The sequence below is a fragment of the Ochotona princeps genome, chromosome 29, assembly GCF_030435755.1.
Source record: "Ochotona princeps isolate mOchPri1 chromosome 29, mOchPri1.hap1, whole genome shotgun sequence".
NCBI classification, from domain to species: domain Eukaryota; kingdom Metazoa; phylum Chordata; class Mammalia; order Lagomorpha; family Ochotonidae; genus Ochotona; species Ochotona princeps.
The window spans coordinates 19,927,261-19,949,157 of record NC_080860.1 but is presented as its reverse complement, the minus strand read 5'-3'; the positions used below and the strand labels follow the sequence as shown (position 1 = coordinate 19,949,157).

General features: G+C 62.4%; 2 protein-coding genes across 7 annotated transcripts in view; one reads left to right on the top strand and one right to left on the bottom strand.

Moving 5' to 3' along the window:
* The first annotated feature begins 1,538 nt into the window (after positions 1-1,538).
* On the top strand, positions 1,539-4,430 carry LOC101523138 (catechol O-methyltransferase-like). Its single transcript, XM_058656468.1, has 5 exons — positions 1,539-1,698; positions 2,145-2,294; positions 3,049-3,242; positions 3,403-3,534; positions 3,953-4,430. Exons 2-5 carry the CDS (start codon positions 2,159-2,161, stop codon positions 4,145-4,147), a joined length of 657 nt encoding a protein of 218 aa, XP_058512451.1. The 5' UTR covers positions 1,539-1,698; positions 2,145-2,158; the 3' UTR covers positions 4,148-4,430.
* A 594-nt stretch (positions 4,431-5,024) lies between these two features.
* Positions 5,025-21,897, bottom strand: part of ARVCF (ARVCF delta catenin family member) — a 35,113-nt gene continuing 18,240 nt past the window's right edge. For 2 of the 6 annotated variants that reach the window (XM_058656783.1, XM_004592075.2), the window contains 18 exons: positions 21,230-21,459; positions 14,247-14,405; positions 13,550-14,094; positions 12,313-12,821; positions 11,609-11,792; positions 11,195-11,312; positions 10,707-10,881; positions 10,127-10,144; positions 9,258-9,329; positions 8,591-8,718; positions 8,264-8,414; positions 7,865-8,063; positions 7,656-7,767; positions 7,467-7,557; positions 7,170-7,226; positions 6,852-6,937; positions 6,310-6,429; positions 5,025-5,908 (listed from right to left, as the gene is read on the bottom strand). In XM_058656783.1, coding sequence (XP_058512766.1) covers positions 6,322-6,429; positions 6,852-6,937; positions 7,170-7,226; positions 7,467-7,557; positions 7,656-7,767; positions 7,865-8,063; positions 8,264-8,414; positions 8,591-8,718; positions 9,258-9,329; positions 10,127-10,144; positions 10,707-10,881; positions 11,195-11,312; positions 11,609-11,792; positions 12,313-12,821; positions 13,550-14,094; positions 14,247-14,405; positions 21,230-21,442 — 2,925 coding nt within the window. In that variant the 5' untranslated portion in view covers positions 21,443-21,459 and the 3' untranslated portion in view covers positions 5,025-5,908; positions 6,310-6,321. Of the gene's footprint in view, positions 5,909-6,309; positions 6,430-6,851; positions 6,938-7,169; positions 7,227-7,466; positions 7,558-7,655; positions 7,768-7,864; positions 8,064-8,263; positions 8,415-8,590; positions 8,719-9,257; positions 9,330-10,126; positions 10,145-10,706; positions 10,882-11,194; positions 11,313-11,608; positions 11,793-12,312; positions 12,822-13,549; positions 14,095-14,246; positions 14,406-18,835; positions 18,968-21,229; positions 21,460-21,897 lie in introns of those variants that run through there. The other 4 variants (XM_004592077.2, XM_058656784.1, XM_058656785.1 and 1 more) reach the window with 4 other exon arrangements.

Here is a 21,897-nt window from a genome sequence, read left to right as displayed (position 1 = left end):
ATACCAGGGAAATTAAAGATCTAACATTTCAATAGAGGGTGGCAGCTCAGTCCATTCTTCTCCGTCTCCGAGCCCTCCCATGCTACAAACCTGCCCCTGCCTGGCAGTCTGTGATGGGGGCTGGTTGCCGCAGGTGGACCCTTGGCTGGCTTCCCCTTGTAGGGTGGCCCAGCTGATCCTGGCCACCTCCAGGGCCCTGCTCAGCCCCGCTCCTCCTATGGCCTGGCTGGGGGCACCTGCTAGCTCCATGGGGTCAGCTGCCTGCCCAGTGATCCAGCCTACATGCCTTTCCTCCTGGCACGTGCCTGGGGGAGTGGACACAGGGCCGTACCCAGCCCCAGTGGATACAGGAACAGCTCGCTGCACCTGCTTTGCTTCCAGAAGAGGAGGCTGCCCAGACTCCACCTTCTCCCCAGACATCCAGGGGAAGGCAGCTGACCAAGGGCCTGCCCCACCCAGGGTCGTGCACCTGCGGGACTCCTGCTGACCTCTCTATGCCCACACTGCGGGAGGGCCCATAGCAAGGAGGAGCTACAGTGGACAGGTGTCCCATCCCCAAGGGGCACACTTCCCCATCGAGCTCACTGGCCAGCCAGAGATGACCTGAGTTCCAGAGTCCCGGGGGGAGCTGGGAGCCCTGCCTTTGTTTGCCTGGGCCCCAAGTGCTCATGGGAACTGCGTGTCCCTTATCCTTATCCTTGTTGGAACTGGGAGGCCCAACAAAAGGGCTTGCTGTTTTTTTTTAATTAGTCTACCATATTTTTTTAAAATTGTAAAACGCACAAAATGTATCCTTTGGCATTGTAACCATCCTCAAATATATCACTGATGGTCATTCAACCTTGTGGAGCAACAACATCCCCACCCCGGGCCTGCCCTGGGAATTGCCTGTCCCTCAACATGGAAACTGAGTGAGGAGGGACAGGCTGTGGGGCCACCATGCTGGCCACCAGGGGACAGCAGCCTTGGGCACTGGGGGGTGGGACTGGTATAGAGTGGGGATCAGGGGTCCCAGGCTGCCGGGTGGGTGCTTGGGCCATGTCCAGGATCGGCAGCCGGGATATGCCGGTGCAGGTCTGTCCCCTCTCCAGCTCTGTTCTGTACCCTGTGGCCCTGGGCACTTTGGGAAGCTAAGGGGCTGACTGTGGCTGGTGGATCTGATCCGAGTTGCAAGGTGCTGGCCTGGCTTTGCTTACAAGCCTCTTCCCCGCCACCGTAGGGGACTCAGCCTTGGGAACTCCACCCTGCTGGGCTCAGCCCACCCTGGAACACCACAGCTGGGCAGACCCGCGCCCCTCGCGGGACCTCACCGTGGGGATGGGAGAGAGGCAAGTGGTCGGAGCTTGGCTTGGCCATGGAGGGGCTGGAGGGGTGACGACTCTGCGGGGGATGGTGCTTAAGTTCGGGAAATGGAATTTAGAGACAGTGTTTTGCGCGTTTCCTGCAAATCCACACGCTCATTCTGATAAACCAACCCACGCCAAAACAAACTTCTTCCCATCTGTCCAAAGTCCCCGCGGAGCGCGTGGAGGCGGGCAGCAGGCGGCGGGGTGGGAAGGACGCTGGCGGAAGTGAGCGCCGGCAGGAAGCTCATTCGGAATCCCTGCGTCCAGAGGTCCAGGCGGGGCTCCGGCCTTGGCACTGGGCGCGCTCCCCTCGGCGGGTCCTTCCTCAGCTCCGCAGTCGGGCCCCGTGCAGGTGAGAGCCAGCTTCCACGCCTTTCCCCGAGGGAAGGCCCAGGGAGCCGAGCCGGGGACAGGCTTCCGGCCTAGAAGGCCACAGGCCACCCCAGCCCCATGCACCGCGGGGCGGCCATCGCTGCCTGGATGCGGCGGAGGAGGAGCAGGGAGCCCCGCCCCTAGCCACGCCACGCCCTCCCAGCCACGCCCCGAGCCCTGCCATCCACGCCCTTTCCCAATCTGCGCCACACGTCTATCAAGCTTCACCACGCCCCCTCTCAGGCCTGTCCCGCCCCACCCAAACTCTGCCACTCCACCCCGTCTGAGCCACACCCATCGGGCCCCGCCCCACCTCTGCCACGCCCACACTTCGCCCCGCCCAACCCTGCCAGACCCCGCCCCCTGCGGGCAGTGCCAGCCGCTGCTGACCAGCAGCACGCAGTCTTGCTGTCTGTCTGTCTGCAGCCGCTTCCAACAGCATGGGCGACAGCAAGGAGATCCGCATCCTGCGCCACGTGCAGCAGCACGCTCAGCGCGGGGACCCGCAGAGCGTGCTGCAGGCCATCGACGCCTTCTGCTCGCAGGAGCGAACCATGATTGTGGGCAAAAAGAAAGGTGAGAGTCCCGGCATTCAGAGGGCACGGGTGTGGTCACTGGGGAGGGGTGGGGTCCTCAGGCCAGGGCTGAGGGAACCTGTTGGCATCTTGTCTCTAGGGTTGTGGCTGCACCCAGGCCAGGGAGAGGGAGTGGTCTGGAGTTGCATGGACTCAACCGCAGGTCCAGAGCCCGCCCTCTGGACAAAGGTTATGTAGACAGCAGACTGGCCTCTTGTGCCCCAGCCTGTACCCAGACCACTGTCTACACGGAACAGGTAGACAGTGCTTGTCTGTGCAGGGGAAACACGGGCGACTGGGCTGTCCACCAACATCAGCCTCCAGGGCTTCTCAGCACCCTGGGTTCAGAAGCTCCTGCACTGGGTGGGGGGTGGGTGGGGTTCCTTCTGACCTCCGGACATGAGTCATGGGACCAGCCTGGCAGGTTCTCCCTGGCTCTTCTGTTGACTTTGAACTCCCACCTGGACACAGGCGTCTTAGCTGCAGCCCCTGGGTGGGGGGGACAAGAACAGCCCCTGCTGGTCACCCCCCACCCCCATGAGGGGGCACCATATGTACCTTCCAGTGTCAGGGAGACAGCATGGTAGGGCATAGGGATAAGGTGTACAGTGGAACCAGGGGTCTGCGAGCTGGGAGCTGGGGGGGGGGCGTAGGCAACAGACCCCAATGGAGGAAGAGAGAGAGGGGAGCTGGGCCAGGCACCTCCCACCCCCACCTGCCCTCAAGCCACCCTCTACTGCCCCTGTCCCTTGCAGGAGAGATCTTGGATGCAGTGATACAGGAGTACCGCCCCTCCCTGCTGCTGGAGCTGGGGGCCTACTGTGGCTACTCGGCTGTGCGCATGGCCCGCCTGCTGCCCCCGGGCGGGCGGCTGTTCACCATGGAGATCAACCCTGACTTTGCTGCCATCACCCAGCAGATGCTGGACTTTGCCGGCCTGCAGGACAAGGTGCAGCTTCCCTGACCCACATGGCCAATGTGGGCATCGACTCACGGTCCCCTCCCAAGAGCGGGAGAGTGGGGAGGCTGACCTGGAGCAGGGGTGGGGAGGATGGGCTGCAGCCGTGCCCAGCTGGTGCCCAGGGAGGTACCAACAGCTGCTGTTACAGGTCACTGTGCTGCTGGGGGCGTCCCAGGACCTCATCCCCCAGCTGAAGCAGCAGCATGACGTGGACACCCTGGACATGGTGTTCCTGGACCACTGGAAGGAGCGCTACCTGCCGGACACACTGCTCCTGGAGGTGAGCTCAGCCATGACAGGAACACCATGCAGGTGTCCCATGTGGCTGCAGGTGCCCTAGCTCTTGGACCATCCTCCACTGCTTTCCCAGGAGCATTTGCAGGGATCCTGATCAGAAGTGGAGCAGTCAGTGCCAAGCGGGGTGGCAGCATCCCAGGCAGGGGCTTCCCATGCTATGCTCCAACACCAGCCCCTAGTTCTTAACCTCCTGTTTGACTATTTAGAAAGCAGAATACAAAAAGAGGGAGACAGAGAGAAAAAAAAAAATCTTCCATCCTCTGGCTCACTCCCCAAATGACTCACAACAGCCAAGGCCGGACCTGGCTGAAGCCAAGAACCATGAACTCCACCTGGGGTTCCCATGTGGGCATGCCTGACCCTACCCTGCCCCAAGGGCCATCTCTCTCTGTCCCCCACAGCAGTGTGGCCTGTTACGGAAGGGGACAGTGCTGCTGGCTGACAACGTCATCTGTCCAGGGGCCCCAGACTTCCTGGCGCACGTGCGTGGAAGCAGCAGCTTTGAGTGCACCCACTACAGTGCCATGTTGGAACACATCCAGGTGGTGGATGGGCTGGAGAAGGCCATCTATGTGGGCCCAGGCAGCCCAGCGTGACCTCGACCCTGCACCCTGCCTGGGTCCCTCCGACAAGCTGGCCCCTGCCAACCCCGCTTCTGTTACTGCTGCCTGGGGTATCTGCCTTCAAGTGCCAGGCATACTTAGTGCCTGAAAGTCCTGGGCCCTGGCCACACCTGCCTCCCTATGCTATCTGTGGCTTTTGGCACCTACCAACCATGCCTTGTCCCCAAGTCCTCCAGGTTCCTGCCAGCAGGTGGCAGCAGAGTGCCTCAGCCATAGCTCCACTTTCCAGCCCTGTCTGCACCTCTGATACAATGAGCTCTATCTAACCTCTTTACTCAGTCCAGGCAGCCGGAATCACCTTGGACATGAACTGCATATTGTGGAAATTAAAGATCTAATATTTTAGTAAAGATTTAATATTTGCCAGCTCAGTCCTGTTCTTCTCCACCTCCCTTGCTGTAATCCCACACGCTTGGCTGCCTGTTCTGGGTGCTGGACACTCTAGGTGGGCCCTTGGCTGGCTACTCCTGGTCAGCCCACCTGAACCTGGATGTTGTTAGTGTTCTGACCAGGGGAACCTGAAGCCTCTTCCTCCCCCACCACCACTAGGCATAACTGCCTGCCCAGGAAGCCCAAGCGAAGCAGGCAGTAATCCAGCCTTCATGCCCAGCCCCCTAACAGGTGCTAGGGTAAAGTGGAGAGGCTCCTCCTTATCCGGATGCCCAAGTGCCTTGTCCGCCAGGTCTTCCAGATCCCATTACCCATCTGTCACACATGTGCTCAGCCGCCTCTGAGGGACCCAGTTTCCAGATTAGACCCAGAGAGCAACCCTGTCCGGGCTGAGCCTACCTGTGGCTACACCAAGTCTGGGCTTGAGGACACAGTCAACCACCCAGTGTGCATCAGTGTGGGGCGCAGCAGGTGCAGCCCTGCGTGTGGGTGTGGCCATCCCATCCACCACCCAGCCTTCAGAGCCCAGATGGGAACCAGCAGCCCACAAGAGACAGAAGGTGGAAGTTGCTCTGTTGGTCTTTTTTTTTTTAACTTTTTGCATTTTCTTACAAAAATTTAGATGTGTACCAATAGTCTTATTTTGGTTTCATTTAAATGCTCATCTTCAGTGTTATAATGTTTCTTCTGTTTCCAAAGTCATAAACAGCAGGCACCGAACAGCAGTAGTCTCTGCCGACGCCCCAAAGTCAGCCCCGGAAGGCACTCCTTGAGGTTACGGGGAGGCGGACACCTGGGCGGCACGAGGGCTCCCCCATACCACATTGGCCCACTCCGCAGGCCGGGCAGGGAACAAAACAGCCAGACCCGCCCCCACGGTCTGGCTTCCCTGCAGGGTTGGGCCCCCACCCAGGGCAGCCCCTCTGGAGTTCAGCTCATCTCCCTGAGCCCTGACCCCTGCCTAGCTCCGCCCCCATGCCCGTCCTGCTGCCCCTCCCACCTGGGGCACTGTGCACGCAAGTACAGGCACACACACGCGCACACACACACGCACACACATTGGGCAACTCTGCTGCTGGTCCCCAACAAGCCTCCTGTGCCCCCTTCCTGCACCCCACCTGGCCCGCCTTCCTGAGGCGGCCTGCTGTCTTGCGCCCTTTCTTGCAGCTCCTTGGAACACAGCACCAGGTCGGGGAGTTGGGTGGGGTACAGGGAAGGAGGGATGCAGTGCAGCGGGAGGGGGTGTTGCCCTGATGCCAGGAGGCTCCGAGCTCCATAGCGGTGTTGCTCAGGTCGGCCCTGCTGGCGATCCAGTCCCTAGGAGCCCATGGCTGGGCCCAGGCCCTATGGAAGGAGAGGCAGAGGAAGGAGGGCGTTGCAGCCACACACGCAGGGCTGGGAGAGGGATGGGGCGGGACAGCATACAAGCAAGCTCAGGGTTCCAGGGACCGATGGAGACATCGGATGGATGCAGCTCGGTCCAGGGGTGGCATGGGTTGGCCCTCAGGGGCCTTAGGCCCAGAGCTGGCAGGTATACAGGGGACCCTTCCTGCTTGATCCACGCCCTTAGCCCCCAGGTGTGGCCTTCCCCGAACCAAGTTTGTGTGTGGGTGAGTGAGGGGTGGCGCTGCTGGGGGTACACAGGGAGAACAGAGCATGCAGCCAGCAGCAATTATTACGAGAAGCCCCCAGCCAGAAGAGGAAGGGGCAAGTGGGACGAACCACCAGGACAGAGAACAACGTACCAGGCATGCAAGCTAGACCCAGGAGTCAACAGGCTGAGGCTTAGTGTCCCCCACGGCGTCCACCAGCCTGACTGCGGGCCTGCTGGGCCCAGGGGGAGGAGCCTTCCTGCCGGGGTCGGGCTGCAGCGCAGGCACGCAGGCATGGCAGGTGGGTGAGCGGGCAGGCAGGAGCGCAGCAGCGTTAAGAGGCAGAACACAGCAGTAGGTTAGTGGGGGGACTGGGAGAGGGGCCTGAGGATGGGTCCTGAGGGTGAGCCGAGCTGGCCGGAGCTGGAGGGTCCACTGGCCTGTGCGTGAAGCCAGGAGAACTGGCAGGGAACAGGTGGCGGGCCTCGCCTAGCACGCACGTGCAGAGAAAGGTGTAGGCGAGCTGGCTAGATTCCTTCATTCCTGGACCCTGCTCTCCCAGCAAGGGTGGACAGCTCAGCTGTGCTCCCTGCCCCCCAATGGTCCAGGGCTCAGGCCTTCAGGACTGCAGCTGGATGCTCTTGAGGAGGGAAGGGTGCACCCACCCCCTTCCCTGGCAGCCAATCACTACTCACTTTCAATGGCTCCTTTTCGGAAGCCTCTCCCATGGGGTCACTACCACGGGCCTTGCGTTCTCTACGGTCCACCGTGGTGTAGCGGTCTGGGGGCAGCAGAGGAGAGGAATAAGACGGGGCACTGTAGGAGCATCCCAACTCCTATCGACACTCCCACTGGCCCCTAAATGGGGTAGGGCTGTGGTTGGGCACTGATTGTCCAGCCAGCAGACCTTCCCAGCATCAGCCTAGGGCTTCCCATCTGCCTACCCTCCTTTCCACGACCCCTCCAGACTGCCCACCCTTCTTCCCACAAGCCCCCAGGGCACCTGCACTCACCCGGCGGGCCAAGTGTGTCCAGAGGAATCACTTCCCGGCTACCTGCCTTCTCACTGTCTGCAAGGGTGAGAGCAGGCGTGAGCTGTGGGCTGCCAAGCCGGCTGGACATCCTTTGCTGCCCACTTCCTGGCACCCCTGCCTGGCCTCTGCCTGCCAGCAATGCCCCACCCCCACCCCTGCAGTGGCACCCACGCAGGCGGCACGTGACCAAGAATCCCCAGGGAGCAGTGATCCAGGCCCCCAGCCCACACAGGGTCTCTCTTCTCCACCACCTCGCCACCTGTCAGCCTCACGCACCCAGGCTCTTGTCCACCAGCGGCAGCGTGCTGTCATCGAAGCCCCCCGGGCTCTGCGCTCCCTTAGGCACCTTGCTGGCTGCTGCAGCAGACTGAGAAAGCACAACGCAGAGACAACGCAGGGGGTGAGCTCGCAGCACCCTCTCCTGCGGCTGGGACCTGAGCTGGCAGAGGGCAGGGCAGTTCGCACCTGGAAGCGCGCCTTGGTCCAGCCGTCCCGCTGCAGGGCCCCACGCAGCTCCTTGTAGCTCCACACGGTCTGCAGCACGTGGGACGCTGCCTTCGCCTCGCGCACCGACTGGCTGCGGCCGGCCCCAGGGTGGGGTCAGTGGCCACTAGCCATGCCTCCTTCATCAGGCCCCGCCCCACCTGCCAGCGAGCCCCGCCCACCCCGCGCACCTGCCAGCGCAGAGGGCCACCAGTGCAGGCACGCCACGAGCCTGCAGAAGCGATCGGGCGTTGTCCAGGCTGTCGGACACAATCTCGTGGATGGTGTTGAGCACGGCCACCACCGTGTCTTCCTCCAGACGGGCTCCAGGGCGCGGGGGAGCCTGCGCATTGCGCACGTTTCGCACTAGCTCTGCCATGGCGTAGCTCCCTAGGCGGGCCGGGAGGCAAAGAGAGCTGTTAGGACAGCCTCTGCCCTGCCCCTCAGGAAAAATATGGCGTTCCTGTGGCGCGGAGGTGGATGAGGGACGGCACCAGGAGGGCCAGGAGGGCCCTAGGACATCACGCTGCCAGGAGAGCTCCAGAACCATCCATCCTCCACCCCCGTGGCCTGCCTGGCTCCTCTCTCACCAATGAGGTCCTTGTTGCGCCGGTCCAGCGAGAGGTTCCGCAGTGCAATGGCCACGGCCCGCACCACCTTGTCCGTCTCAGACTGCAGCAGCTCCACCAGCACTGGGAGTCCGCGCTCCTTGCGAACCGTGGCACGGATGTAGGTGGCCCACTGCGGCGGTTGGGGGATGGGATGCTTAGGGCAGACTTGCTCCCTGACCCTGGCTGTCCCCACCAGCTGGGCTGGGCTGTACTGCCCGCAGCTCGAGGGCCACTCCTCCCTCCTCCTATCGTCCAGGGGTGGGGTCCCGAGCCTGCGCAGTGCACAGGGCAGGCCTCCCATCTCACCATCCAATTGCCGGCGCTGAGGTTCTGCAGGGCTCCTGCGGCTGCCTCCAGGGTATTGAAATTCCGGCTCTCCGTGAGGAGCGAGAGATAGAGCCGCACCACCTCGGGCTGGTACAGCAGCTCAAAGCCTGGGCATGCACAGAGCACCCGCCATCTGCACTCACTCCAGGGCCTCCTCCCTCACCCATCAACCCATGCCTGCCTGTCCTGTCTCAGGAAGCTGTCTTCCTCTGTACCTGTGATGCAACCCTCTCCCCTAGACTCCCTGTGACCCCCAGTGGCTGGGGTCGCTTGGCCACCTCCACCCACTGGGAAGCATCTCAGGCAGGTAGGATCTTAATAGAAGCACAGAGCCACAGGAATTCAACAGGTGGGGGATGCACCCACACCACACCCCACCCCTGGGACTCCCAGCCCATCTCCGTTCCTGGGTCTGACCACACCTCCTGGTTCCCAGCCCAGAAGGCTGCCCTTCACCCCACTTCACCTGCTGTCTGCTGCCCTCTAGGGCTTATCTCCCCAGCAATCCTCAATCAACTGACCCATGGCATTGATCCTGACTCTGCACAGGTGCCCAGGGACCTCTGGGGAGCCCCACATCTGTGATCGCCTACGGAGCTGGGGCCCACTGCAGCGGCACTGGCTTTGTTGCTGGTCACAGGCTCACCTTTGGCGGCTTCCGTCCGCTTGGGCAGGTCCAGCGTGTCAAAGTTCTGGTCTGTCTCACCATCCTTCTTCCCTGGAAGAGAAGGATGGCTAGAGGTGAGGTGGACCCTGAGCTGGGGGTGGGCAGAAGCATGCCAGGATGAGGGTCTCCTGCCCAGAGGCCCCAGAGAGCACCCCACCATCTGGGGGCAGGCACTGCTTGGAGCTGTTTGGAGCCTCACAGGCAGGTGGACCAGAGGGGAAGGCGGTGGTAGCCATGAGGAGGCTTAGGACCTGTGGCGCCCGCATCACATGCTGAGAGGCATGTCATATGACTCCTCAGGGTTCCTGTGCAGCTCTGTGTGGGCAGGAGCCAAGGCTGGAGGCAACAGGTATAGACAAAAAAACTGCTAGGAATACAACTTGGTGAGCAAGGGGAATGCTCCCTCCTGGCAGGCACCCAGCCCTCCACCTCCAGGCACTCAAGCCACAGCTCCTAACTCCCCCAGAAGGGAGGAGAGCTGAACTCAGATAAGCAGGGGCCTCCTGTGGGAGCCATTAGACATCTCTGGGGCCATGCACGTGCCCCCTCTCGGTGCTGCCCCAGCCTTCCCCAAGTAGTAGAGTCCAAGGTTGCAGGAGCAGCCCCTTGGGCTGGCCTCTCACCCAAGGGCTGGCTGGGTGGGGGAACGCATTCCTGCCCCTGTGTGTGTGTGTCTCCAAGCAGTTGGCATGGAGACAGCGGCCAGGGTGACGGACCTGGGGGTTGGGGACGGGGACTGAGCGGCTTTCCTGGGTACTTACTGCCCTGCGGTTGTCAAGGCAGTGATAGTGTGAGCCCTCTAGCCTGGCTGAGGGCAGGGACCATGCAGACACATATCCGTCACTCACCTTGATGGAACCAGTCCTCTGGGTGGCCACAGGAAGCACAGGAGAGAGGAGAGCAGCCTCAGTGGGGAACCCTCCGAGTGTCCCCTATGTCTCCACTGCACACCCTGGGGTCAGGGTGGCGGGGAGCAAGGCTGAACACCCCAGGGAAAGCTAGGGCTCAGAGGTGCAAACAGGCTCTGCAGCAGTAGCTGCTGCCTGGGGGGGTAGTGGCCAGAAGGCAGGGCAGGAAGACAGGACATGTCCAGGGGTACTCTGCCAGGTGACAGGCCTGCGGAACCTTTCCCAGAGATGAGCACAGGTAAGGCCCATCGCAGCCTCTCCTTCCTGCCCTCCTCCTCTGCAGTTTCTTGCCCATTGCCCCAGCCTCCCCTGACACCATGGCCTATACTGCATAGGGGCAGGGCTGGAACTCACACCCCGGCTTCCCCCCTGTAGGCTGTTTGCCCCCTTCCTGGCTCCTGTGTGAAGAATCCTCCAGCCTCTTGAGTTGCCTGCTGCATGGGCACCCTGGAGGGCCTGCAGTCTGGGAAAGGGGAGGGATGGGGGTGTAACCAGGCAGGACCCTATCTCACCCACTCACCTTTGGCCTTCTTGCCACCGAAGCAGCTGGCATCATCCCGCCTCCGTCGCTGGGAGCCCACGTTGGTGCTGCCTGGTGGCCCTGGCTCAGCTTCCTGGTACCTGTCAGCTCCGGGCACCTCCTTGTGCACATGGTACGACAGGTTCCGCATGATGCACACACAGTTTTCTACTGACTGTGCGGGTGCAAGAGAGGGGAGGTGAGCATGAGGTGGGACCTCAGGTCTCGGGGACACTCACCCCCCTAGCCAGTGTGCCCCCAGCCTGCCTGCCTGGGAGGCCTGGGAATGGGGAGCAGATCCAGATGAGTGAGAATTGGCACGGAGGGGCTGTGGCCATTTCTGGGGGGCCATATTCAGAACACTGCAGACCCACACAGCCATTCCTCTCTACACTGTCCTGGACAGACCCAGTCCCAGCTCCTGCAGCGGCTGGCTCCTAGACCTTCAGCAGAAGGCTGCGAGCCCATCTCCACTCTGTCCCACCCACCTTGTTGTCCGTGTCCTTCCTGCCCACAGCCGATTGAAGGGCATGCAGGAGGGCATCCACCAGGCCCTCACACTCCCGGAGTCTCCGCCGGGCCTCGGCACCATCTGAGCTCACATTCCTGGCGGGCCAATGGAAAGGAAGATGCTGGTGAGCCCCCAGCCTCCACCAAGGGGCCTTCTCCAGCCTCACCCCCCTCCAGCCCTGTCTTGCTTGGAGGGCTTGCGTTCCTCCACAAAATGGACTTTGCCACAGCCCAGCACCTCCCCCAGGGAGATGGCAGCTTCTGGAGTAAATTGGAAGGGACAGAGGTGGCCCAAGGAATTCCTGACAACAATGAGTACTCCCCATGCATAGCCAGGAAGGACAGCAGGGACCCGGGGTGGTGGGCGGGGTCTGGGCCAGCCCTGCCCACACCTCAAACAGCCAGATGTGTTCTTGAAGACAGTTGTCCACTCGGCGTCCCGGGGCTTGGAGTCCTCGTTGGGCTCACGCTCCCAGCCTGAATGGGGCACGATGACCTCGTGCGTGAGGGTCTGCAGGCCGTGGTCGATGATGACCATCTTCAGGGGCTCGTATGATGACAGGTTCCAGAGGGTGCCTGCGGGTGCCACCGATGGCTGGCTGACCCAATCCCCGCCCTTCCTGGGAGCACCCCTGCCCACTCAAGACCTGCCACCGTCCTTGTGCCCAGGTTGGCATCAGGAAGACTGTGAGAGGCATTGGAGGCCCTCCTGACTCAGGCCAGAGAGACAAGGGGCACTGAGCAGCAGCTTCCAGCTTGGGGGTAAGGAACGGTAGAAGCGCTGGGTACAGTGGAGCAGGGAGGTGGGTAAGGCAGATGCCATCACCTCCCTGCTATCTTCTGGCCCCAAGGCCTTGTAGAGATGGTCATGTGATGCCACTGGGGCAGGATAGAGAGGAGGCCTGCAGTGCCCTAATGTGACTGGGGGACCTGTCTTATTTTGCCACCTGACCAAGCTGTCCCAGCAGCCCACACTCCTGGCCACCAGGATGTTCACCACGGCCTCCCCACTCCCAGGATAAGCCCCTGCTCTCTCTGTTCTCTTCCTGGGGGATGCAGGGTGGGGGTCACGCAGGTGTGGCCAGATGCCACTCACCAGTGACGAGCTCCCGAACCTCGTTGTCCCGGGCAGCCCGCAGCAGGCGCACCAGGGCTGGTACACCACCACAGTCCCGGATGGCAGCCTTGTTGTCAGCGTCCCGGCCATAGGAGAGGTTGCGCAGTGCCCCGCAGGCCCGGCGCCGCACCTCAGCCCGTGGGTGGTCCAGCAATGCCACGAGCAGTGGAAGCCCCCGCAGCTGCCGTACACGTCGCTTGATGCCTTCGTTCTCGAAGCACAGGTGCTGCAGGTAGGCAGCCGCATTGGCCTTCACGGGGTCTACGGGGTGCCGCAGCATTGCCAGCACCTCGGGCAGCTCCGGGTCCCGCCAGCGTGGCTCCTTGCGGGCGCTGTCCACCGAGGGCGAGCGTCGTGCCACCCGGTCCAGGCTGCCGAGGCTGCCCCGCTCGGGCTGGGCCAGGGGTGCGGTCGCTGCGGGGAATGGGGCCCGCTCCTCTAACAGCAGCTCACCGCCGGTGCCATCCTCTGCCATGTCCTCGTAGGTCCTGTGCAGGTGGACAGGTCCCCATGAACCTTCTGATACCTACTCCTGGGGACCAGGTGCTCTCTGATGGAGCAGGGCTGGGCCAGGGACACCCGTACCCTGGCTCTTAGTGCAAAAGCCAGTTTGGGTAAGAACCGATCAGGACAGAGTTGGAGTTAAATCCATCTGTCACTCACTCACTCCAACAGTGCCTTCCGGATCCCTTCCCCTGCCTGCAACACCCCCATCTCCAGCTGGCACCAGGATGCTGTGGGGCTGGGGGGAGGGAAGTAGATGACCCTCCCTAGATAAGGCTCTCCCAAGAAGAACACCCGTTGGGGGTACTGAGGCTCTCAGGGGGCCCCTGTGGGTTGCAGCCACTTTCCAGGAAGCTAAGAAGGGCAGCAGGGCTTGGAGGAGGGGGATCAGGTGACTGGCACTCGGGCCCACTCTGCAGGAGGAGATGAGGGGAAGGCCCAGGGTCCTTGGGTTCCGGGGGGAGGAACCCCAGAGTCTTTAGGGCTCAGGCCCTGATGGTCATTGGCTAGAAAGCCGTCAGCGGGCTGCTCAGTCTAATATCCACCCTCCTGTGTGCCTGCACTTACAAGAGCCAAAGTCAGGTCATATCCAAGCATGCCTGACCAACTCAACGCCAGCAGTTTCACTGGGGGAACAGAACGCAGACTTTCTGGAGGATGTGGCAGTGATTGCTGGTGGTCAGGGTGGGTGGGATAGGGTGAGGGTGCTCACCTGGCACGCAGCCCGCGCCCGCACTCGGGCCTCCTCCGAGGGGCTGTGCCATAGTCGGGGTCCAGCTCGGGACCGCCCTCATCATCATTGGCCAGGCTGCGCGAGTCATCCTCCAGGCCGTAGGGCTCTGCCTGGAAGCGCTCGGGCAGGGAGCGGCCCCCAGGTGGTTGTGGGGGCCCAGACTCAGGGCCAGAGGGGAAGGCCTCCCGACGGCCGGGCAGGGTAAAGCAGCCGTCCACAGGGCCAGGGCCCAGGGGTCCGGCACGTGGGGGCCGCATGCCCAGGCCTCGGGATAGGCTGCCATAATTGGGGCCATCGCGGGGTTCAAGGACATCAGGAAAGCCGCCACTGCCACTGCCGAGGTAGGCTCGGGAGAGTGTGGCAGCTGGGCCACCGCCACCTCCACGCAGCAGGAAATGCCGGTCCAGGGGGCCATCTGCAAAAGGGCCAAGTGGGGGGCCGCCGTCCAGCAGGGGCAGTCCATCTGGGCCCACAGGCACTTGTCGTACTGTCCGTGTGGTCACTGTCTTCACTGTCTTGGTGACCTGGTGGACAAGTGGGGAAGTTGAGGGATACCTTGAAAGCCCAGGACAGCTCGGTTTCCCAACCAAATACCACATGTTCCCCACCTCTCTATTCTACAGGTGAGCCGGCTCTGGCCTCCCAGCCGCTCATCCTCAGTTGGGCCCAGCTCTACCTTAGTTTCCGTGCGCCGGGTCGTGCCGTCTTCCGAGGTCACGATGGACACATGGGAGGTGGGTGTGCCAGGGTCCTCCTCCACTGTCACTGTCTCTTCCAGTACCTCGGGTGCCTCTGGCATGGTGGCCAGGGAGGCCTGGCTGCCCGGGCTCTGCTCCTGAGACAAGATGGAGGAGTGGGGAGATTAAATGGGGGGTGGAGTGCAGTGTAGGCCCTCTACCCTTCCTAGCCCCTGGCAGCCTTTGTCTTGGTTGGCTCACACTGGTCAGGATGTTGGGGTGCCTGCCCAAGTCCACCAGCCCAAGGTCCATCTCTGTCAGGGTCAATGAGCACAGCAGAATGCTCCTGACCTCTGATACTGGCAGCTGGTCCTGCTGGTGGTGGAGGGGGCCAGCTCCCCACCAGGCGTCCAGGGTAAGCCCCCACAAAGAGTAGTCTGGCAACCTCTCCCTGAGTGAGCCCCAAGGCCTGGCTATCACAGGCTCCTTCTGGAGGTGCTTGGAGGGACATTATGGGGACCCTCCTGGTAGACAGAGCTGCCTCCTGCCCTCCCCAAGACCCCTGAGTGTGGAAGCCATGGGGGAGGCTGCTTCAGCTCCTCACGCTGACTCCTGCGGCCCCTCCCGGGCTCCTGTCCCCGAAGGCCAGCCAGACGCCCTCGCAGGACAGAAATACCCAACTCCCAGAATGCCCTGTGCATCCACAAGCACCAAAATACCTTCCTTGCTGATTCTGTCCCAAACACTCTGGGGCTTTGGGTGGGAACAGTCTGCTCCTACTTGAACCTGGAGCTAAGACTAAGACCCCTGGGGGTCCTATCTTAGGCCAATGAGGGCCGACAGAGCCTGGGGCTACTCTCGTCATCCTGCCCTGGTACAGTACAGTGGTCAGTGGTGCTCCAAGCCAGCCAGCTCTGGTCTGGAGTTTCTACAAGGGGCCCATAGGTCATCTGCCCGGAACAGGCTCTAAGAGCACGGGCTAGCCCCTGCCCAGGCTGAGTGGCAGCCAGAGTCAGCCTCTGAGCCCCCAGCCACCCAAGGCCACCACAGCACCAGTATTCCCGGAATCAGCAGTCAGCAGGGGCTGAAACCCTAGCCGCCATGGTGGGCGGGCCATGGGTTGGGAGAACATTCCCGGGAGCCAGGGCTGGGTCAGCAGGAAGACAGGCCCTGCTGCACGGCCTGGGGCCCCTGAGCCTTGCAGGATGGGTCCCCTGCCTCACTCCCCGAGGGCTCTGGACATCTGAGCTGTTGCCCTAGGCAGAGGACATACCCAGATGTGCCCTGGACCTGAGGGACAAGAAGCCTGCCTGGGTTTGGGATCTTTTCCTGACTCGGCCTCCCTGACATGCCTGTCCTGCAGGGGTCTGAGGAGGAGCCTGCTCCAACAGGTGCCTCCTGTAGGATCTGGTGAGCCAGGAGGGCTGAGGCCACAACACGCCTCACCCCTGGCAGGTGCCCCCAGTGATTATTGGTGACCTCTGGGCTGGGGAAACTGAGGCCGACACCTGGCCAGATCTTCATGACTGATGGGGGAGGCAGGATTTCAAGCACTTACCCAGTAGCAAGGAGGCCTTGGGGACCTCATCTTGCCCCACCACAGGCTGGGGACCTGACTAGGAAGTAGGGGTGGGGAATGTCCTCTTCCCTGGGGAAGGAAAGAAGCCACGGCCCAGCGTGGGAGGCAGCACGGCAGCCATTACTGCCAGGCCTGGGTTGTACGTGGCGATGGGGGCTTGGGGCCCTGCATTCCCTCCTGCAGACCCTCGTGGGGCCAGGGAGCATCAGGGTGAGAGGCCAGGCATGGAGGGGTACGGTGTTTGTTGGGGACTGGGAGGGGAGCAGCAAGGCTGAGGGGTGTTGCCTAGGACACCGTACCAGTGGGACAGTGCCCTGAGTAGATTTGCATGCATTTACATACATTAAACTCTCAGGGGAAGACCCCTACTCCCCAGTAGGACAATGGGTGGATGAGGGGAGGAGGTGGGAGAGAGGACATCATGGGACCTCAATGTTGCTGTGACCCTGGCTGGGAATGGGACAGGGTCCAGAGAGCAGAGTCGTCCTGCAGCATCACCCACCAATACCAGGGCCCAGCACCTGGCAGCGGGATCCCAAGGCTCTGAGTCCCCTATGGCAAATGACCTCAGGGAGCTAAAAACGGGCTATGACTTCACCCAGCAAACGTGTGAGTCAGCTGGTGCTCATGGGAAAGCCTGGGCCCCCCTTCCACAAGCCTGGTCGTATGCACATATATACCTGGTCCCTCAGATGCAAACCCTTGTGCAACATAACCCAGCCTAGCGTGCAATCCCGAGCACCCCTCACAGTACCCTAGGCGTTCACACGCCCCTCACAGCACCCTGCAGGTGTTCACATACCTCTCACAGCACCCTAGGCTTTCATGTACCACTCACAGCACCCTGCAGGTATTCACATGCCCCTCATAGCACCCTAGGTGCTTATGCACCCCTCACAGCATTCTGCAGATGCTCACACACCTGTGCACTGTCGCCAGTGTGTCCTAATCCTAAAACACTGCACTCAAGGACAGGGGCTGCCGAATGCCCCACCAATCCTCCCAGGCACCAACCATGGGGGTCTCATAACAAGTAGCAGAGGAAGAAAGAGCTTAAGGAAGGGAGAGGAAGAGCCCATAGCGGCTATTCCAGGGAGTGCTGAGAGGGTTCTGGGATCCCTGCTTGGAATGGGGACTCGGGGCTGTTCCCCACTGTCCCTGGCCCTGGACGCCCTTCCCTCCCTCCCTCTCTCCCTCAACCTCCTTCTTGCCTCTCCTGTAAGGACCACACCCAGGCCCCCATCACCACCCCCAGGATGGAGGTCTCCCATCAGGGTGCACCAGGCCCACAGCCCCCACCCTGGTGGGGAAGAGCAGTGATGGCAACGGCGACAGATTCCAGCCTTATTTCTCCTGCAGCTGTTCTCAAGGGTGGCCAAGGAAGGCTGAAGACACATGGTAGGGCTGGGACGACACCTGTCACACACCAGGGGGCTCCACGTCCACTCAGGAGATGGGTAGAACAGAGGGTGTAGCAGGGCTATAGGCCACACTGAACGGCTCTGCTTGCACCTTTGTGGGCAGAGGTGATGAATGTGACAGCAAGCACGAAAAAAAAAAAGTGAAGACACAGACCACCACGCCCCAGCAGGGAGTGGCTGGGATCCCAGAAGCACCCATGTGCCCACCCCACCTGCACCTGGCATTCCATGCCTGGAAGGACAGAACACAGAAGCCATAGAGATGGGCAAAGGGGAGACTGCACACCTGAAGCCCACAGTTTCAGGGCCAATTTCCTCCCCCACCCCAAGTTCTCAAGAGGGCTACCCTAGATGCATGAATGCATGGCAGGAAGGGAAGGGTGACTGCCATGCACCCCTCCCTGAGCGGGACCCTCCCACGAAAACCCATTCCCAGGCAGGACAGCAAGCCCCTGGCACCATCTCTGCCCAGGTAACAGGGGCAGGGACCCTACCCACTCCCTGGCATCAGTCCACTGACCAGCCAAGTCAGAGAGGCAGGGTGGCCAGGAGCTTGAGGGACAGTTGGGACTACACTTGGTGGGTAGGGGGCATAGCAGAGCTGGTTGTCATCCACTCCAGCCACCCGCCAGTGCCCTCCATTGGGCCTGCACCTGTGAAGCAGTCAGTGGCTACCCTTTTGGGAGGTGAGTGAGTGTGTGTACACACAGGCATCCATGGAACGCAGGGATCTGATCGCACAGGTAGGCAGGTGTATTGGAGACCAGCCTCCCACTGGGGGTCTGGTGGGCTTCCCTCAGCCTCCCCTTGCTGGCGTGTTCATCTGTTAGCAAACCAGCTCCCAGGAGCACAGTGTATCCCCCCTCAGCACCTGAACATTGGCAGCCCTCCTCCCGCCACCACACGTGGTCAAGGCTGGCCTCCACCCCTCCCCTCGCAGAGCTGCAGACGCGCGCTCCATTAAAGCTCCGGAAGCTCTTTTGCAGGTCCCCCGGAGTCACAGCTGGCGCAGGGGGTGCCGAAGGCAGATGAGGCGAGAACCACCCTCCCCCCCACATGCCCCTCTCCTCCCCCTCTTTCTCTCTCCTTCTCTCGCTCTCTCTCTCCAGGGAGCAGAAGCTGGGGACAGGCTTCCTTCTTCAGGTTTTGCCTTCTGCACACAGGAGCGGCTGCAACGGAAGGCCCGGTCCCCCCCCACCCCTCGGGCCCCCCTACCCGGGCACCTGTCCCCGGCGCTGGCAGGCCAGGGCCCACCCACCCAGGTCCCCGTAATGAAGTCGCCCGCCCTGGGCCCCCTTGAGTCGGCCCTGGAGACCCCGCGCCCCGCCCCACGCGCGCTCCCGCGTGTCCTGCACACACCCGGGGCACCTCACTCTCTCCGCCCGCCCCACCCGGCTCCGGGCCCCACACAGCCGGGCTGGGAGCGCAGACAATAGCCACCTCGGGCCGGCGGCTCGGCGCAACAAAAGCGGGTCCTTGGAGAAGGCCAGCGCCCCGCCTCCCCCACCCCGCGCCACTGACCACCACCACCCCTCCCCATCTCTGGGCGCGCCCCCTCCCCACCACTCGGGACCAAGTTCCCTCCAACCTGTCTGAGTTCGGCCGGCATCGGGCCGGGAGGGGGGATGCGGGGACGGCGGACTGGGCCGGGGGGCAGCAGCTGGACCGGGCTCGGCTCCGGCACCTCGGCCACTAGGGCTCGGGCTCGGCGGACTCGCTCCCCGAGGGGGGCGGGTCTGGCGGTGGCCACGGCCAGCAGCCAATCGGGCGGGGCCGCGCCCAGGCGGGGCGGGGCGGGGCGCGGCGAGGTCCCGCCCCCCCACCGCTGTGGGCCTGGGTCGGGGTCGGGGTCGCCTCCTTGTCCCTCGCAACTGGAGGAGCAAACGATCCCCTCCTTGGGGTGGAGGTGACGTTTTCCTGCCCAGTAGTCGTCCCCGGGTCTCGGTTCGCCCCATCAAGACGTGCACACACTTGCCCCTTTGCCTGTGGAGTCTGGGAAACTGAGGCCTACCCTGCAGGACGTGGGACAAGGGCATTTTTATGGGCACATGGCTCTGTCCTGGCTGCAACCTGCTACCCCTTGCTGTGAGCTGAGGACCCATCCGCTTAGCTCAACAAGACCTCTCTCATCTGGTCTCCACCTTTGAGGAGGTGGCTGGGGCGGTGGTGAGGGGCTGATGTGAGCGACTAATCAGGACTTCCTGGTCTGCAAAGGCCCCAGCATCATGAACAAGAAAACAAGATGCTGAGACAAACAGGGCTGTTACCAACCCAGGGAGGCTGACAGAGGATGGATCCCGCCAGAGCAAGAGAAGGGGCGGGGCTTCCTTCTTCCCACCTGCTTCTCCCCAGCCCGCCTCTCCCACAGCAGCTTCCTTGGAAGCCACCAAGGCAGTGGGGAGAGATGAGAGGGGCCCATGGTGGGCACCAGGTAATCTCTCCCCACCTGGATCTTCCACCATGGGTACTCTGGGGTGGAGCTGCCCAGGCCAGTGACCAGGAGGGAAGTGAATGCAGAAGGCAAGGTGGCTGTGCTGAAGCAGGTCCAAGCACTGCACCCACACAGGGTGAAAGGACCCTGGCAGGCAGGCAGGGCTGAGGCTCCCTGAGCTGCTCAGTTCCCCCTACTCCCACCCCACCCCCGCCCCGCCCCAGGGTAGTTCTGACCCTGGGTGGCTCAGCAGGAGGGCGCCAGGCTTCCTGGTGCAGATGCATGGTCCGGCCAGCCTCTTATATCCCTGGGAACAAACGTGCTCTCCCACGCCGGTCTTCGAGGGGCAGCTCAGGGCTATGGGAATTGTTCTCTTTCTGCCAGGGTGCTGACCTCCCACGCTGCCCACCCCGGGGGCTGCAGAACAGAGCCTGTTCCAGGCCTGGTGGCCTGGAGGCCTGGACTGTGTGCCTGGCGCCTGACAGGCGGTCTTCATAGGGTCACTGTCCGCCGGGTGGCCCCGCCGGGCTGTTCCACTTCCCTCCTTGAGTGGGAACCAGCCTTACCCTCTGAAGAACAGAGTCTGGGGAAGCTGTAGGGGTGGCCCTCATCCCCTGACTCAGCCACCTGCCTGCCCGAGACCCCTCACCACTAAAGGTTTGGAAGGAGGGATCCCCCTATGGCCCTGGGGATGCTAACTTAGCTCTAACCAGGTCCCTGTGCTGGGCCACCTGCTTTCTGTGTGTCTTGAATGCACAGGCCATCACCTGCCCAGTGGCTGCCAAAGACAACCATGACGCAGGGAAGGTGTGGTCCCAGGCCCTCCAGCCTGAGGCGTGCCAGCCCACAGGATCAGCAAACTGGCTCCACTGTTGTCCAGTAGCTACCAGCACACAGGGCAGGGGCATGGCCAGGGCTGGCTGCCTGGGGGCGTGGGAAGCTAGGTAGGGTTGTGGAGGACAGCCAGGCTGTAGGAACCAGGCAGGCCTTTCAGGGTCAATCTGTGAGCCCTATGGGACATGCAGGCAACACTTCCCTTTTCCCACCTTTACGCTGACAGGGAGGAGGGGTGGCTGTATGGGGAACAACAGGGCTCTCTCCTTCATGGCTGCTGCAACAGCTCTGCTACCGCCCTCCCGCTTTTGCTCCATTTAGTCAACCCCTGCCCCCCTTGCTCAGCCAGGGGCGAGCTGCTGTCACCCCCAGCTGCAGGTTAGGGCCTTTGGTCTGACCACTGAGCATATACCTAACAGCTAGGTGTTCTCAGGGCCTGGCTATGAAGCACAGGGCTGGACAGGGGCCTGGGACCAGGCTAAGGGCCACGCCCGTCAGGGAAACTGAGGCTCCTCTAGGTAGAGACGGGCCTTGCCCAAGCTTCCCTTGGCCGGTGTGATGACAATGGAAATCAGCATGGCTCAGAGACTCGGGGGTGGGCCAAGCCCTCTAGGTGTTCACAGCTGATCAAGGAGCTGCCCAGTACTGGCTTAGGGTCTGCTGGGACCACCCCCCAAGTGCTTTTCTCCCTCTTCCAGAGCCCACTAAGGCTGTTACCTGCAGAACCAGCTGTTGCCAAGCCATCGGCAGGGGCTGCCCGCTGCCCATACCACTGCCAGTGCCCACGCCAGGCTGCTGCGCCCGCTCCAGCTGCAGGGCTACATGGCGCCGCTCCTGCTCCAGCGCCCGCGTCAGCCGCTCGAAGCGGGCTTCTTGCTCCTTTACCGAGGCCAGGATGCTGGCGGCCGAGGGCATACTGCAATCCTCCATGACCAGGCTGCCGGAGGCTGTGGGTGGAAGCAGAGCAGAGCACGCTCAGGGCGGGGTGGGCGGCGGCCTTGCCAGGCCCCCTGTCTACCCCACTGCACACACACACACACACACACACACACACACGCAACTCACTCCCCAACCACAGCAACCAGGCCCCTTCCCTGGAGGGAAGCTGCATTGATTACATCCTAAATTAAAAGCCATTAATCCGAGGCTGGCCGGAAGCAGGGCGTGGGGGCTCCGACTCAGGCTCCTCTGCTTCCTGCCAGGCCCAGTGAACCATGGAACTGTAAGAGCATGAGTAGTGGTGCTTACCACCTCTCAGGCCCTGTCCCACCCCAGTGTCGGGGGCTACCCCAGTGCCCCAACTCACAAAGGCACAGGCCAGGACCCAAAGAGGACTGGGGAATGGCTTATAACTGTGAAATAGCACACAGGGAGTGACCATGGCC